This window comes from Syngnathus leptorhynchus, chromosome 4 (assembly GCF_054491065.1).
Source record: "Syngnathus leptorhynchus isolate UIUO chromosome 4, UIUO_Slep, whole genome shotgun sequence".
NCBI classification, from domain to species: Eukaryota; Metazoa; Chordata; class Actinopteri; order Syngnathiformes; family Syngnathidae; genus Syngnathus; species Syngnathus leptorhynchus.
Window position 1 is genome coordinate 11,877,610 of NC_141198.1, and position 18,048 is coordinate 11,895,657.

Sequence of the window (18,048 nt, forward strand, 5' to 3'; positions counted from 1 at the left end):
CACCTCAAAGTAAACACACATACCTCAGTACCAGCGTACAGAAATGGCGCCAGCGCCACGAACTTTGCAAATAAAACGACTTCCGGGAGACGAAGGCGTCAAAATTTGTGATTGATAGCAAGAAAAGCCAATCAAAGGTTCGTTCGAAAGAGCGCTACCCCTTCGCTTCGCCAATCAGCTCGCACGATGGGCTACGCATTTTCTTTTCCGTGGCGAAGGGAGGAGGAGCGAAAACGAGGATTTTCACCGCACATTTGGGTTCGTATGCTCTCCATTTGTTCGTTTTAGTGATACATTTTGAGCGGAATATACCTAGGACCGTTCATACGCCGTCATAAACCTGGTTATTGTGAAAAGAGTGAGTCCCTAGCGTCGTGTTATTGAAACAAGTTGATAAGGCACGCGCCACTCCTGTTCAACTGATTTAACAACAAGATGGCGAAATTAGCTTTGGGACGCTAACGGCTACCGTGATATCGTTTGACTTGTATTCCATAGTAGGCTACCCAATATTTGTCGAAGCAGACCACCCGAGTATTACTGTACAGTCGTGCTTTCTTGATCACAGAGGAATTAATATGCTGATAAAAACCGACGCGTCTATTTAATGTAATTTAAAAGTAGCGTTGTCGACAAAGCGTGTAGCTAACGTACGCTCATCCGAGCTAACCACTTTGCGAGCGTATCCTGGTTGTGTCAGTCACAAACTCTCGTCAGCTAAAGCTTGCTGTCATAGTAAGCGAGGCTGTTTCGTTCACATTTGTTTCGTTACATCCGAATTGATTCTTGAAACCTAACTTATTTGTGGTATTTGCTTTAATTATGTCATTGATCAAATCGACGTGTTTGTCAACAGTTTACGTCCGCAAATCATCATCGTCGATTAAAGTTACATTTATCTCGTTTGCTGATTACAACTGACCAATTGGACTAGCGTAATTAAGTACATGCATACCTAAATAAATTTGCTCAGATCATCAAATTTGACCACATCCGTTCTAGCCATCAAAAATCTATTTCTAAATTCTGTTTAGTAAAGAGAACTAGCACACTAAATGTACGAAAATGATAAAACACAAGAGAATGTAAAGGAATAAACTGTTTTGGATTGGTGGAGTAAAGCTGACATTTATAAACGGAACAATAGGGCTGAACAAATCTGAAAAATCTAATCTGATTTTAATTTAATGTGATTCATATTTTCAAGGTCCTCTTCCAATTATTTATTTTTACCAAAGTGTGGTGTATACACAACTCAGTCATAAATTAGATTACAACAATAATGCAAATATGTAGCTTTATTCCTCCAGTTTTCATGTTTTATAATACAGTAATTTTTAAATATAGACTACACCTCTTAAGCACTAAGCCTTTAATTAAACCTGACTGAAATGAACCTTTTTCTTTTCTCCCAAAAGTGCAGCCCTTGCAATTGAAAATCTTTCTACTAGATTGAGTTGTTCAGTGGAATTTGATTAATTGTTCAGCCCCAATTACCTATCACTAATTAATACTGATAGAGCATCTGTACCAGTACTCTGGCTCTCTTTGCCCAAATGCGGGACCACAACCCTGTCACGATTGCTCAATTATTTTGTAATCTTACATTTTAATTTCAAGTGGCAGTATAGCAACAGCTCACTTGTGTCAAATTTTGGCCAAGCAAAAAGTCAACCAGACCGCATAAGTTAATAAATTGAGTCAACTAAAAATCAAGGTACCACCGTAGAACATTTCATTTGCTTGCCTTTTGTTGAACAGGTTGCCGCAGTGCCAGTTTCCCTTTTTGTCTTTTCTCAGTGACTAAACCCGGATACCACCACTCTCTCATGCTATGTTGACAGATTACCGCAGCCGAGCGGATTCCATTTTCTTCTCTGTCCCTGTTATCACCTGTTATCCAGACCGGTGTGTCCCCCGACCCTTGTTTTTCCACACTCAGAGCGGACCATGGACGCAAAAGACGAGCAGCAAGATGATTCTTCATTCAGCACAGAGACAAACGGTACGAATTGTGCGTGTGTTTTTATGCGGTAGGTTTTGAAATACAATGATTCCGCACTATTCTTCAAATATTCTGTTCATGATGAATGTCCGATATTTATGTTTTGAAATTGATTTTGGCAAACTTCAAAAATTAGGTTGCTGAGGTTCCACAGTTTTTACTTTTAATTGGCATGAATGTGAGCAAGCTTCATGATGTGTGTTTATCTCCTTTTCAACAGGTAAGCGTCCCGCTGAGGATGCAGATCAACAGAAATCATTTAAGCGCTCCAGGAGCTCGGACGAGATGATTGAGCTCCGCATTCTTCTGCAGAGCAAAGTAAAGTAGTCAATCTTTTTTTTTTTCTTTCTTATTTTCATACTTTTATTGCAACTGTATAATTTTTGTTCATTTCTTCTTTTTACCCACAGAATGCAGGAGCTGTAATTGGGAAAGGTGGCAAAAACATCAAAGCGCTGCGTTCAGATGTGAGTACACGTGGAAGTTTTGTTCCTCTTTGACCCCACCCCACCCCACCACATTTCCACAGCCTTTTAAAACCTCTAATGGGCAGCAGGGTTTCTTTGCTAGCAATGCCCCTGGGTAACTCTTTTGACCTAAGTTGACAATGTTAACATAGCTTAAGATAGACCAGTCTTGCTGTCAAGTTGTTCTACCGCTGAATGATAAAGTTGAAAGAAGAGCACCGTGTGGCGTTCAGGTAACCTGGCCAACTCTTGTACTTATATCATTTAGTCATTGCCTACAGTTTGCCCTCCCACTCCCTTCTCCTGCTGTTTTCTGATCTGTTCCCAAACGTTGAACTCTTCATGTTCTTAATATGCCATGACCTCTCTTTTCCAATGTCACCTTCTCTCCTCCTATTTGCCAAGCCAATTTTTGAGAGAATTCAACACATATGATCAGTGTAGAGCCTGTATATTAAAACTGTTTCCCCTCTCCCCTCTCCCTTGTTTATTATTTTGCTGTTGACTTTTTTGCCCACTTCCTCCTCTGTTGCCCATGTTCTGGATGGCCCCTCCTGCGCCCGCCCACCTGCCACCCCGGTTGGCCCTGCCCATAATCGCGCCCCGTTCCCTAAACGGGCGCCTTACTCGAATGACATCCGCGCTCGAATGGCCCCGGCCCCTCTGCCCATGCCACCACGCCCAGTACAATGCCAGTGTGTCAGTCCCAGACAGCAGTGGGCCCGAGCGGTATGTCCCTAAGCTCCTCCCTCTCACTGCCTGACTACAAGTCAAACAAAACAAGAGAAGATCAGTCATAGTCATCCTGCCTCTTTTTCAGCTCACTGTATTTGATAACCTAATTGTGTTCACTGTATTGTAGCCACAGTTAAAAAAAAAAAAAAAAAAAAAAAGCCTTATTGTCCGATGTTCATTATTACGTGCCTTTTTTAAGTCACATCAATTGTTTTCAAGGTTTTTTTTTCCTCAATCTTGCTAGAATCTGCTTTTCGTTGTGCCAGCCAAAATGCTTTTGTTGTTTTTCCATTAATATTTTTTTTTTTTCTATCTTCCACCCTCTTTTAAAGTTACTATTATGGGTGCTTTATTTGTGTGTTAGTCTCATAAATCTTCAGCCGTGTCTTGCGCCAACCCATTCTTTCCCTTTTTCATTACTGTGTTTGTGTCCTTGCTCACCTGCCTTTTGCTTCATTTCGGTATAGTCATTAATTGCTTCAATGGTTTGAATGGACAGGATGCCACTGTGCCACTCCTGCTCATATATGCACCATTTGGTTATATAGTATGGCTTCTCCCATTATCACATCATTGGCACCGGCGACATTAGTAGAAATCTTAATTTTCCCTCTGGTACTCGCTTTCGAGTTTACCCGGTTGTTCATAGTTTATTTGATTTACGTCAGGGGTGTCCAACCTTTTTAGATAAATGTCTACTTTTCATTATGCCAGTCTCCTGCATGTCACGATAAGCTACACTAGTGGCGCCTGTTGCATGTTTGATAGTCTGCTCAAAAGAATGTCCACGCAGACAGGCGAGATTTGGGAAATACCAAGAAGCGGATGGCAATGTCAAACGTGTATGCTGGTGTTACATGATAGGTAGATTAGAGTTTGTAAATTACTGCCTACCTGAAGAAGTTGAGATGCATTTTCGTAGCGTGTTAAGTGCACAAATGTCACACTCTTGGGCTGCATGTACAATTTTAAAAGTAGCAATTGCCGACTGCTGACCACAAACAACACCCTGTGATGTAGGTGATGCGCCCGCCTCTGCAATATAAAGGGCTTTTTCAATTTTATTTTTAAATACATTTTGTGGACATGAGAATGATGGGATGCATATGATATAGTCTACCACAAAAATATATTTAATATTAATAACACATAGACACACAAACAAATCCCTCTTCTTTTTTTTTTTTCTTTAATCCCCCGCTTGTGACCAAATCGCTGGACCCCGGTCAACTGGTTGGGCACTCCTGATGTATGTATTCAAAATAATAGTACCGTCTTGAGCACCAGATTTATGCTTGTGAATTCTCTTTAGTACGCATTGGTGCTACTTTTTTTTTCTTCTCCCCACCAGCCAGATTGTCCCTCACTTTCCTGTCTTGCCCCTCTAGTGGTCACAGATTGCTGTCACTTTCTTTTGGTTTCTGTTTTTTGTCTCCTTTCGTACTTTTTTTATCTGATTTGGACAAAAGACAAAAAAAAAATCTCTTTGTAATCACTTTATTGAATTTTCTAGCCTTTTGACTGCAACAATGTGGCATTATCACTGCTCTACCATCTCACTTTAACAGAATAATGGACCTAACGTTTGAATAATTTCAGTTAGGTTGAATAAATGTACTTTGTTTTCTTGTTGAATTCTTTGATCTAATATGCCCTCTCTTCCTTCTGGGATGCCTTATGGGCTCCTTACACCCCCCCACCCCACTTTGCCACTGCTTTGTCATTGGCATGTATAACATAAAGCATCCTGTGCATCTGCGCTGACATAGACACCATCGGTGAGATCCTGCTCAAGATCATCCCCACACTGGAGGAGGTAAGAAACCTGACATGTTTGCAACATCTCACGCTGAACAAAGTGGATGAGTTATGTTTTAATGCGTGCTCTGCAGTACCAGCAATACAATGGCATGGATTTTGAGTGTGATCTGCGTCTGCTGATCCACCAGAGCCTGGCTGGCTCCATCATTGGGGTGAAGGGAGCCAAGATTAAGGAGCTCAGAGAGGTATTTGTTTACCTGGTACTATGCAGCCGGCATGTTAAGAATCCCACACCAGTTTGCCCAGCTGCAGTTAGATGATGCAGCACAACCAATCGTATTCCGCAGTGCTTATGCCCCCCCCCCTCCGCATTGTTGGTGGGGGGAGTTAGAGGACCACCAATTGCTGATAATCAGTTGCTGTATAGTAAACATGTCCTCTTGTGCCTATTCCCCCCTAGTATACAAAGACCAGTATCAAGCTGTATCAGGATTGTTGTCCTCAGTCGACCGACCGCGTTGTGCTGGTCGGCGGTAAAATGGAGCGCGTGGTTGAGTGTATCAAGACCATGCTGGAGGTCATCGCTGCCGTAAGTGACGGAGAGAAACAAACCTATTCTACATGAGACACAAAATTCCTAACGTGCTATGCAGCCATACTTGACATTCATGTTAATTCTAATTTTTACCATTATAAAATTTACTCGGTGTCCAAAACAATATTTAATTTGGGATAAATGATTTGGATCTCATGGTCTCACAGGTTGTTTTCTTTTTGCAGGCTCCTATCAAGGGCCGTTCACAGCCATACGATCCCAATTTCTACGACGAAACCTACGAATATGGAGGCTTCTCCATGGCGTTTGAGGAGAGGGGCAGCAGCAGCCGCCGTCTAATGAGCAACTTCCCCATGCGAGGAAGCAGGCCAAGCGCTGGTGACCGCGGCTACGATCGAATGTCCTCCAGCAGGTCGATGCGGGGACCACTGCCCTCCTCTCGCAGGGATTACGACGACATTAGCCCCCGGCGGGGTCCTCCCCCGCACCACCAGAGCAGGAACCGCGGCCACACTATGTCCATGGGTCGCTCACACAGAGGCGGGTAAGATATTCATTTCAACCCTCTTCCTTGTCAATGCAATAAATTTAATTGAAAAGTACACGTTGTTTGCATGAGATGTTTTGAATGCTTATTTTTGTTTTGGTAGTGCACACACTTGCTTTACATTTTCACTTTCATTGAATTATTGTGTGCAGTTTTCTGACATTCAATGCTGTGCAATTCAACAATGAGGATGTATTTCTTAGTATTTATCCATTTCATGAAGTGTATGTTATCATGCCTGGGTGTCTCAGTGTTTTGGTTATTGTTTTTTTTTCTTTTTTTCATCTCCATCTTTTCCACAGAGATGATCGTTACTATGACTCTTACCGTGGCTCAGATGAAAGGTCAAAGTAAGTTTTTTTTGTTTTTTTTTCCCCATCTCCCCTCCCCCAAAGTGCTACTCCCCTTATTTGTTTCCATTATTCCTCTATTTGTCAATCTTCGTATTTAATTCCCTGTCCCAGTTCCCTCTTTCCAATAATCGTTCTCAGTGTCAAATGAAAAGGAGAATGATCTCCCCTCCTCTTGCTAATAACCAACTCCCTTTTTAATTAATGTGTGGTGGTGTGGATGATTGTCAGATGCTACTACGAAACTGCTTACAGTTTTCTGGGTGCCTCGCGCAATGAGCCAACTAGTTTGCGCAGTGGCGTAAGGTGACGTGGTCCATTTTTTTTCCCACTTGATTAGTTCATTGGGGTAAGATATTTACTGCAGGTTTGACTTAACTGCAGTTGTATTACAACTTGTTTACAAATTCATGCTACAGCTGTAGGAATAGAGCTCAGTTGTAAACCGGCCCCGGACTCCCCTGTATTTCTTCTCTCCATCATAAACTCTTTACCATCTTGCCATTAGTGTTGCTAAATACAGTGATCCCTCACCACTTTGCGCTTCACCTTTTGCAAATGCACTACTTCGCGGGTTTATAAGTAACGGGTGAACAGTGTTTGAATACACGCTGATAGCGCGGGGGCCTGCCTCTGAGTGATGTGCTTCATTGAGGATAAGCGCAGGGTGCGCGGCTTGCTGCTGCGCACGTAAGAAAAAAAGCACTTCCTTCCATGAGTCGGGACAGCGACAATGAGCCCTGATCGCGCGGGCGCGCCACTGAGCAATGTGCGTCACTGCGGCCGTGACTGAGTTCAAGCGCACCAACCAGTGCAAAAGAACTCGGGACATGTGACAATATTACATGTTTGTTCTTTTATTTACTGTTAAGGTACAATACATGCACAGAACAGTGAGGGAATGGTTACGAAGGGAACGGGAAAGGTTTATGTCGCGTTAAAGTATTGAGGAGGGTTCAAAAAGCTTTAATTTTGTGTACTGAACCACAATGCAACAGCAGATTTACGCGCAACCGTGACTCAAGTTTGGTTTCACAATGCATGAGGTCCCCCGGGTTAGCATAGTGGTAATTCTGAAGGTGGGCACTTTGTATTGATTTGCCAGGTAAACCATACTTCTAATTGAACTTCCAAAATGCCCGTGCGCTCTAGTGGCCAACATTACTTTGCATAGTTTCTTTTTACGCATCTCCCGCCAGAAACAACGGATCACTGTACAAGCAAACCTCACCCGGTGTAATATGAATGTTAGAAACAACTTCAACTGTTGTACAAATGTACTTGGACACCATTGGAGTGTTTTTTGTTTTATACGAGTGCATTTGTGTCATGCCAGTCCCCTGTTGTCGATACAACAAATGATTCTAAACATAACGCCTGAACATATGGAAATGAAGAGAAGAAAATCAGATTCCAAACAAATGTCCTCGGCGGTAGTGACAAGGCTAGCAAATAAATGCACATTACGGCGAGTGGGAGCAGGAGCAGCAGCCCTTGGCTCTGATCTTCATCACCACCACCTGTCACTCCTCTCACCATAACACTGTCAGAGCTGTTCCTGTGACTGTGTGGGAAGATGGCTGGGAGGAAATGTGTTTATACTGTAATCTTGCTCAGCGTGTGTGTGCAGGTTGACCTGGACCGCAATTTCTTTTCCTCTCCTCCCCTTGGAACGTTTTCAAGCATTTTTTTCTAAGCATTTTCTATTTCTTTCCACCCCCACCCACGTTCTCACCCCCCCAACCCCCTTCTCTTCCCCCCCCCCCCCTGTCTCTCTTTCATTACCAGTGACAGAAGAGGTAGACCGGATCGCTACAGCGACAACATGGTTAGTGACCCTTGCTTAAATGCATGTAGCTCGCGGGGTGCCAGCATCTTGAGGCTAGCGCATGCTGCTCACCGCCGCTTTGTGACAAGCTGTGATTGTGCATTGTGTTCCACTCACGCCCGGGCTTTATTAAAACCCAACTCTCCCGCTCGTGGGTAACAGCAATCTCTCCGAAATGACCGTAATCGCCGCAGCTGGAGGCATCCCATAATAATCGGTTATAATTGCCCCCCAGGCTCTTACTGTGTACTTTTTCATGGCCAGCTTGTTTTTCTGTGCAAAGAGAGAGGGTGACGGTGACCACAGTTGGTTGCTAGGCGATAACGCTTTGTTGACAGACTCTCTCACCCACCGCCCTCTCTCAGAGCTGGCAGGATACGGCCTGCCGTTGCCCAGCAACAGCATTTTGAATTGCCTGTTGCCCTGACGACAGCAGCCGCTGAATAGCAGGTGAAAATGGGGCTGATTGGGAGGAGGGGGAAGGAGGAGGAGTCTGGCATATGGATGAAAACTGGATGGCTTTTAGTTGAGTCTACTCCATTGATGATACATGTACATGCACATGCACATGCCGGTCTTGACATGCACTCATCGCGCGGGATGCTGACAGAGATGTGGCCTGTTGGTAACTTCTGTCTTTTTCTCTTTGCTTTTCACAGAGTGGAGGAGGATATGGTAAGTCATACTTTTTATACCCATATTGTACCGATGAAGTATAAAATGCAGGACTTAGATGTGTGTGTCTACATTGGCATTGGTAATGTCATAGCTTTGCGACATTTTACATGCAACAAAATCATATGTGTACAATTGGGAAAAAAACTTTTTTCCCCCCTCGTATAGTTAGCTACATGTGTGATTTTTATCTTACCTTACATTATTTATTGTCAAAATGTAATTGAGCATTGCTGCTCTCTGTCTTGTGCAGACAACAGCTCATCCTGGGATAGCTACCAGTCAGGTGAGTCAACGCTGGCCACGCTTCATTTTTATATTCATTTTCTTCAGTTCTTGTATTTAGACTTTTCGCTGCTTTGCTCAAAAGGCGTCAGACTACATAATTGGGGGTGGTGGCGTCATTGTTTTATTGCCGATAATTTGCCTTTGCAGGTAGTATCAGAGTGACAAGTGGGTTACCGCGATTGCGGTGTGAAGTTTAACACGCTCATCCCCCACCCTGTTCCTCATTGCATCATACATGGGTGGCTTCCGTCCTCTAATTATCTGTTTTTGGGATGCAGTGTCCCACTGTAAAAGCAACTGCACAGTGAGGGCAACATCTTGCTTTCATTGGGTGATGTGTGAAAGACACAGGCAGATAAATACTGTTGCTTCTGTCAATGCTCTGATTTATTATTTTTTTAAAAAATTGGGGGGGTGGGGCGGTGTGAAAGCGTTTATACTACCAGTTATTAGAAGAATTCTGTTTTCCCTCCCGAAGCGTTTTTTTGTCTTGCTGTGTTTGACAACTGTTCAATCTGCTGGCGCTAGGTGGACGGGGCTCCTACAATGACCCAGTCATCACCACACAAGTGACCATCCCTAAAGACGTGAGTAAACTGGGTGGTCTATTTGATGCTTAGTATTGTGAAGACGCTAGTTACAGAAATCAAAATTTGCCCGTGATATAAGTCCACATTATACTGTATCCCAAAAAACACTCCTTTTGTCAGATTGTTCACCAATGTATATGGTTTGTATCGAATTTGAGTTGTGGTCCCTGATTAATATGTTTGTGCACCTGCTTGTTTCCCTCCTCCCCACCACCGTATCTTCCGATGACTCGTGTCAGCTGGCGGGCTCCATCATCGGCAAGGGCGGCCAGCGGATCAAGCAGATCCGCCATGATTCCGGCGCGTCCATCAAGATCGATGAGCCTCTGGAGGGCTCAGAGGACCGCATCATTACTATTGTGGGCACCCAGGATCAGATCCAGAATGCCCAGTACCTTCTACAAAACAGGCAAGTTATTCTCTGACCCTTTCAATCTAAACTACTTTGATTTATGTCTCATTCTCTAGTGCAGGTGTATGGAAACCCAGGGACGCACAACAACTGGGTTGTGCATATAGTGAACATTTCCTAAAAAAAAGGCACCTTTGGTACTAAAATGGACAGCATCCTGTCCCGTTTGTCTTCAGGCTTATTGTTACGTCCATGCTAAACGAGGCCCCCAGATTTGCCATTAAGTGGCCTGATCCTTTAAAACTAAATCATTATCATTCCCGGTGCCGAAAGACCATAAATAAAGGGTCCAAACATTGAACCTACAAAAATGTGTCTATCTGCGTCATATGCTGATTTATGGCAATTGATTGACATGCAGAAGAAAAAGATTCCCTGCTCCTGCTCTAGCGCCTGTTCAGTGTATTCAAAAGAGCCTCGTGTTGGCGTGTATCTTTTTAACAGACACTCGTAAGATGTAATTAAGGCAATTTCAGCAATGCTGTTTAGAAATAGTTGTGAAATGCATTCATGCTGTATTTCTAGCATCTCTTGCCTACTGTCTTTTCCACTAACACCCTTCCTTTCTTTCCCATGCAATCTGCAAGTAGTTCAAACCTTCCTCTTACACGAAATGGCTACGGAGAAGCAACCTTTTTTTCTGTTTGCAATTGGACTGTTCAAGATTCATTTGACTACCCAAAAATCTATATCAAAAATGGCCAATCCACCTCCGTAGTCCTTTCAGTGTGAAGCAGGGAGTGGAGTGATTCTTCCCCTGGCCGCTGCTGTGTGGAAGACTAGTGATTTTGTTGTTTTTAGTTAGATCAAGCGACAACAAATCACAGTCTGCCAAATAGCAGGGGGCTCCTCCTCTTCTGTCTCCCTTGGCAACCAGTAGGCACGTATACAACACATCACTTCCTTCTTTTTGTCTACGCTAATACAGCTGTACAACCTGCTGCTTGCTGCTACTGTCTAATTAGCAGTGGTGTTGCCATGGTAACTAACCCTGCCTCCCTCTTTCCTCCCTCTCCACCCCCTTTCAGTGTGCTGCACCTGCTTGGACTCAAGGACTAACCCCCCCCCATCCACCCCATGTTTCTTTTTTCTTTCGTTCTTTTTGTTTGTTTTTGCCCACCTAATTGTTCTCCCAACCCCCCCGCCACCCCAACACCGCTGCAGTAGTCTATGATGAAAACTGTTTATTTAAAAAGGAAAAAAAAAGAAAAGAAAAGAAACAAAAAAATACTTGTTAATTGAAGTTCTTGTGCATTTTACTCTTTATTTCAGTGTGAAGCAGTTCTCTGGTCAATTGCTGTAGACACCCCCCAGGATTGACTCGAGCAGATTGCCCCCTCCCCATTTCCCCTTCCTCATTCACAGCCCTCTCAGACAATTAATCTGGATTGTGGGTACTTTTTTGGGCTATTTTATTTTTATATTTTTAATGCGATATTCAACATTCCTGTGCTTCAAAGATGTTCTATTCTTTGAGAAAAAAATGGGAGGGTTTTTTTTTTTTTAGTTTACCCAGTTACTGTTTAAAATACACTTCAAAAAGGCCTAATTTCTTCCAGCAAATGATAATAACCTTATTTGTGATGCTTGTTTTTTGTGTGTGTAGTGCAGACTTGCACGTCCCATTATTGCTTGAAATCATCCGCAATGTAACTTGTTCCTGTTGACAGTTTAGAGGGATGTTGGGACATGTAAAGAGACACACTGGCTAATCCATCAGAATAATCATAGGTGTTGTCGTGTGTTATATTCAATAGTTTCCAGTTGGATAGCTGCAAGATTTTTGGTTTGGAAATTGAATTGAAAAATAAAACAAAACCCACATGTCTGTGCTCTTGACTACAGTCAGTTGATGTCCATCCTGTAAAATGTTTTGTCAAGTTGTAAAATGAATAAAGTTGCCAATTTTTACTCAGCCTGTCTTCTGTTTCCTTTTCCTTTTTTAAATATACAGTACAATATATATTTTAGACATTAATGGGTGGGTTGAATTATGGCATTCATCTCTTCAGTTGCCTAATTGTGAAGCTTTTCTCCCAGACCTTTCAGTTAATCAAAAGTGAAAATACAAATTCATTGGCCTTGAATTTTTCTTTGTTAGCTTTCCAGTTTTGTTCTATCTGTCCAAAGAGCTGTCTCGAAGAAGCTTTGAGGCTTGTCAATGTGCACTGTGGAATGGTCCAGTCTTGCTTTTTTTTTTTTTGGGCAATGCTTTCAGCACAAGCGCCCTCCCCTTGGCTCCACCAATGGCTGGTGAAATCCGACACTGATGTGCTTTAACCTTGGAGCTCACTTCTATTCAGAGGTTGCTCCCAGAACATATTTATCAGTCTCTTCAATTTGTCAACAATTTTTCTTTTGCAGCCACCTCCAAGCAAGTTGGCCAAATCCCCATGGGCCTTGAGCTTTCAAAATAAAACACTATGTTCAGTTGAAATCTGGGGAACATCAAGATGCTAAAATGCTAGAAAAATCCATAGTCTTTACCTTTACTTGTATGTGCCTGTATGCATACCTTGCTTTTAATTGGTAATAGAAAAGAAGCTATTTCCGGTTCCGTTTTCGTATTGTGATTGGCTGAGTCGTTGACGAGGCTGGATTGGCTGGAATCCTTTGAACCAGGAAGCGAACGTACGAGTCGGTGACGAGAAACCAAGTTTTCAAACCTGATTTTGTCGGTAAGTTTTATTTAATGACAATCAGATACGATGCCTTAACATTAACGTGAATATGTATGTTAGCATTGTAGTGTTCAAATAAAATAAAATAAACTCCAACTTAAATGCGAATTTCCCATTGAAACGTTGTCACGTGATTTAACACTCCTTTGGATAGGCATGATTGAACAAAATTATGCGACAATTAAGAAAGATGCAAACAAGTAAACTTATTAGTGCTAAATCATGATTGTGACCAATCCTTTGAAAGATATAGACAATTAAATTCACATGTTTGCAAACACCACCCGGTTGCTTTTATTGTTAATGACATGTGGCATATTGTTTTACTGTTTCTGTCACAACAGATCAAAAACATGTTTGCATGATCTGTTTTCTCAGCCTCAATGGAGCTTCCCCTGCTCCCCCGAGAGACTGGCCAGTTTGTAGCAAAGCAAAGTCAGTATGTGTCCGTGGAGGAAGAAGGTGTGCAGAAGGTGGCAGAGATGCTCTACTCTCTACGGGGTAGTGATGAGCTGAGCGCCAGTGGCTGGAAGAAGGCTAACCCCTTGGCCCCATCGCCCACCTCTGACCAGGGGAGTAAACCTCATACATTATTACATACATTGCTGGAACAAAAAAAACAAATAGGCTTTTAAACTGTAAAATTTTAAATGCACAGGTAGTTTACCACCTTTCCCTGAGAGCATGCTGTTTGTTTTCCCCCTTTTTTGGTCAGGTAAATGAATATTTACTTGTTTCTATTTGTGTCACAGCCCTCTTGGCCCAGAATACCGCGTGCAAATTGACTGATGATAAAAAAAAATCACTGTCTTGCGCCGGAGAGTGGTAAAGTCTTCTTTATTCCAAAGGTCGTTTCCCATTAAACATTAGCTGGCTGGTTAACAAGCAGGCAGAAAAAATAGGCCACTTGTCAATGTTTTTAATTGTAATTTTATATTTTTCCGTTTGTGTCAAAAGCTCCCTTTTGCTCTAGAATCTAAAATAGCGCACTTTCACTATTGTGCATTTTCCTACGTAATGAATTATGTTAATTTCTATTGTGTTTCAAGTTTTTGTGTGGGGTAGGGAGCAATAAATGCCATTTGTTGCCTTGGTCTTGACAGACTGCACATTGCTAATTACAGATGCTTTCTGCACAATTATAGTCATGTATTTGCTCTTTCTGAGTCAGAGTAGAACATAGAAACATCCTCCCAGCCAATAATACATCTGTTGTGTTCAATGATAATTTTAATAAGTGCCCAATCTGTCGATTCTTTTTATTTTTTTTATTTTTTTTGTCAATTGATGAATCAGATAAAAACATTTTTGAATTGTTATCCCTTTATTGAAACAAAAATGAGACCTTATATAAAAGTGACAGTACACACAACATATATTAGATATGATTCAGTAATAATTGTTAGATTAATAATAATTAGAATTTAGGCAAAAATGTTGATCTTCATTTTTCAAAGTACAAAATAATTACTTTGCTTTCATTGAGGATAACAGATCACGGAACATTTACCTTGGCAAGCTTTATTGTTCGATTAATTGTCAATTAATGGCTCGTTACATCTCTAATGTTTATAGCTTTGCAATAAAGCAGGTTCATTTGCTCTTGTCACCGTGCACACTGCTGATCAAAACTCGCCTCACCATGCACCCCAAGTATTTGTCTTATTGTGTTGTTGCAACCCTGCAGGCGTTCAACTGGGTGTTCGTGGTTGACACCATGAACTTCTCCTTCTGGCCCGATGAGGAAACACGGCAGTGTGAGGTGACCTTCCGAGGTACAACGCACACGGGCTACATGACCTTATGTGCCGCCATCACCAGAGCCATGGAGGAAGGTGAGATTCAGTTTTTTTTTTTTTTGTATGACCACCAATAAAAGATGTTTCTTTTACCCACACAAACATAATTTACAATTTGAAATTATTCCCCTCTTCTAAAGCTGCTAAAAACGATGCTGCCGTATTTGAATGAATCAATAAAATGAATTCATCACCAAGGCCGACCTCGAAATATGTAAACGTTTCTTCTCTTTTCAAACACATGCTGTGCATCTGCCTCTTCCAGTTATTGCCAACGTGCCCTTTATTTGAACTTGGACCGCTTGGGGAATTGCTCGTAATGTCGTGTGCATCATTTGCAATTAGAGTCCGGATATTTATAAATAACGTACGGAACGCTGCGCCCCGTGAATCGCATGAAATGATGTCTGAGCTACTTGGCGGAAATGACAGCTATTACTGTTGCTGGAACTTTGTAGCCAAGTCTCCCTTTACCTTGATTCTTTTCCTCTTTAGGAGTGCCCATTACCGACCCCAAATATTTCTCCCAGATATCCGTGGAGGAGCTGGCGCACATCCTTCGGTCTGACAACGAAACGCCAATGCCCATGCTTCAGGAGCGCCATCAGGTTTCAAAATAATCATGTCAACGTTTTGACTTTCCTGACTGTTACAAAAATGTCAAGATAAGTTCACCTCTGTAAAATGTTACCTTTAGCATTGGCTCAGATCTCTGGGCTCAACTTGAGTGGAACCTCTTCAAGTTAAACACACTTCTTTTATTCAATTAGATATTGGTTAATTTGATATTTTGTGAATGATTCTCATAGGAAATCGAAAGAAGTGGTTCATGGGTAAAACTGACCATTTTATTTTTTTATTTTATTAACTGTACCAGCCAAAGTAAGTAAAACCTTTAACTAATCAGCCCGGTTACATTTTATCATTCCTAAATGGACTGCAAAGGGAAAATAAAACCCCCACACAGTCCTAATTTTAGTAAATTGTAGCAGATGTAACACAAAGCTGAGTCTCTTATAGCATCTTATTTTTGAAGTGTAAAAAGAAATCCCCCCCCACCCAAAAAAAAAACACAGTAGCCTAACGTTCACAATGAGTGATGACGAATGATGACTCTGGCGATATCACCGACTTATAACGCCATCATAGGATAATGACTCGTGCATAGTTTATTACATCATGGCGTATCATAGCATTCCAGTAGCGTGAGGGATGACATCAGAGCAATCGGATTTGAAAGCGCTTTGAGCAATTAGCGACATTGTTGTTTAATCTGGCGTTCATGTCGCCTTTCGTTTCTTGTTCACAAAAGGCTAATGTTTTCCTTAGTGCTAATGCTACTCTGCTACCTAAATGTAGTTTCTAATTATAGGGATAAAATTGTGTTAGCCTAGCATTACACCAACAATAGCACTGTGACGGCCCATAGTCCTCTATTTTTCTTGGCAAAATTATCTCTTTCACTCTTGCAAAGGTAAGATACGTTGAAATGAGGTTGATGTCTCAATCGGATTCACAGGTTGCTATCACGAGTGCACCCGGGCTCATTTACATGCCAAGTCTGTCTTCCAAGGTGCTGACTGAAGGCGGCCGCGTGCTGTTGCAACACGGCGGAAGCTTCCAGAATTTCATCAGCCGGGCCAAAAATGACGCCCGCAAGATGGTGGAGCTCGTAGTGGAGAAGATTCCCTCCTACAGAGACGAAGCTGTTTACCAGGTGTGAATGTTTTGCATTGCAATGCGGTGGTAGGCTCACATGGATGAGTGATTAACACGTCTGCATCACAGTTCTGAGATTCTGTGTTTGCATGTTCATCCAGTTACTCCATCGTTCTTCCAGTACATTTAAAAACTTTTATAGATTAAGTTAAAACATTTTATTTTTAATATTAAATACAAATGAACTTTACCAAACTTTGCTGCGAATCCGTCTTCTACAATATGTGCTCTGTGATGAAGCTGTAATGTGAGCGCTCCATCTACTGGCCATATTTTGTTGTGTCACAGCTGTAGGCCCAAAAAGACGGTTGACGATGGAGAGAGTAGATTGTTACCCTTCGCTTTTTCCACATTTTGTTACATTATACTCAGATTTCAGTGGATTCAATGAATCTTTTGTTTTTAAAATTCTACATAAAGTGACAAAGTGAAAAACACTACTGGAGTTTGAGCAGAATTTTTCTAGAAAATTTATTTGCGGCTAAAGTCAAACAAAACGAGGACTTCAAAACATTATCGTGTCCAAGGTCATCAAGTCAATAAGACTTTAAGGATAAAATCCACATGTTTTGCTTTGTTTTCCTTTTTGTGATCCCATCACAGAAGAGAAATGGTGATGGCAAAGAGGAAAAGTGTGACAATTAAGGTTCATAGCTTCACTTTGGACTTATGTTGTTATATTATGCCGTTTCTGAAAAGTGTACTGTATTTGATAATTTTATAAGCTCGTGCACATTTTTAATGTTAAATGCATAAATCGACTATTGCACAAAAAGTCATAATAATATTGTACCAAACACAGTTCTCAAAAAGCAAATACATTTTTATTTTAATACAAAGATTTAAAAAAAAAAAATTTTGGGAGTGAATTTCAAACTTTGTATTACTGCTTATGAGAAAACACGTGGTCATGAGAGCGTCCTTTGCTTCGTTTAAGGGGAGGAAAATCTCATTGTACAAGAGGGCTCAGATCCTGGTGGCAGATTTCTGGGCCATCGCGGCAGCCAGAGGCGAGACCGACATCGTCAACATAGACTGGCTCACCATGTTCGCTGACTACCGGGTCCCACAGGCCCTCGTCTACCTGGGCGCGTTGCGATACTCGGACGCTCTGATGCTCACGCTCAAGAGCGGTATGTGGCACAACATTAGCTTCACCTACGTTATCTACTGATATGCAATATCCACATTTCTGCCTTCAGGCCAGCTGTTGCACTCAGGTGACCCCAGGGAGGTGGAGATCCGGGCCTGCTCCATTTGGGCGGTGGAGCGCATTAAGGCGCGCTTGGACGAGCTGGCGCGGGAACAAGGCGCTGAAAGCAGTGGCATCAACTCGGTGCTCATCGATTTCTACCTGTGGCCGTACGCCAAGCAACACCACCGAGAGATGGCCCACATTCCCATACACCACACGCGATGTGTTTACTATTGACAAGATAAACGCCGCTACTGTCCAGGACCAAGCCAACTGCCTGTATGTACATTATTTTATCGTCATTCCTTTTTCCTGTTCGCCATACAATGGATACAAAAAGTCTACACACCCCTGTTCAAATTTCAGGTTTCTGATGCAAAAGAATGACATCAAGATAAATGCGTTCAAAGCTTTTCCCACTATTAATGTAGCCTATAAGC

At 42.1% G+C, this 18,048-nt stretch overlaps 2 protein-coding genes across 6 annotated transcripts; both read left to right on the forward strand.

Moving 5' to 3' along the window:
• Positions 1-162: 162 nt before the first annotated feature.
• Positions 163-12,129, forward strand: hnrnpk (heterogeneous nuclear ribonucleoprotein K). Of its 4 annotated transcripts, none has more exons than XM_085909524.1 (16): positions 163-258; positions 1,845-2,005; positions 2,226-2,323; positions 2,416-2,472; positions 3,158-3,201; positions 4,951-5,023; positions 5,100-5,213; positions 5,429-5,557; positions 5,749-6,068; positions 6,374-6,421; positions 8,210-8,249; positions 8,909-8,924; positions 9,178-9,210; positions 9,741-9,799; positions 10,042-10,211; positions 11,487-12,129. In XM_085909524.1, the coding sequence occupies exons 2-16, from the start codon at positions 1,951-1,953 to the stop codon at positions 11,515-11,517; spliced, it is 1,287 nt and encodes a 428-aa protein (XP_085765650.1). In that variant the 5' UTR covers positions 163-258; positions 1,845-1,950; the 3' UTR covers positions 11,518-12,129. The 4 variants fall into 4 exon arrangements, with proteins under 4 accessions (XP_085765650.1, XP_085765653.1, XP_085765652.1 ...); XM_085909527.1 differs by having other exon boundaries at positions 8,216-8,249; XM_085909526.1 differs by lacking the exon at positions 11,487-12,129 and adding an exon at positions 11,243-11,430.
• Positions 12,130-12,758: 629 nt separating this feature from the next.
• qng1 (Q-nucleotide N-glycosylase 1) lies at positions 12,759-17,855 on the forward strand. Of its 2 annotated transcripts, none has more exons than XM_085909891.1 (7): positions 12,759-12,892; positions 13,274-13,464; positions 14,580-14,730; positions 15,190-15,302; positions 16,268-16,411; positions 17,351-17,546; positions 17,616-17,855. In XM_085909891.1, exons 2-7 carry the CDS (start codon positions 13,279-13,281, stop codon positions 17,843-17,845), a joined length of 1,020 nt encoding a protein of 339 aa, XP_085766017.1. In that variant the 5' UTR covers positions 12,759-12,892; positions 13,274-13,278; the 3' UTR covers positions 17,846-17,855. The 2 variants fall into 2 exon arrangements, with proteins under 2 accessions (XP_085766017.1, XP_085766018.1); XM_085909892.1 differs by having other exon boundaries at positions 12,818-12,892; positions 13,240-13,464.
• Positions 17,856-18,048: the final 193 nt, after the last annotated feature.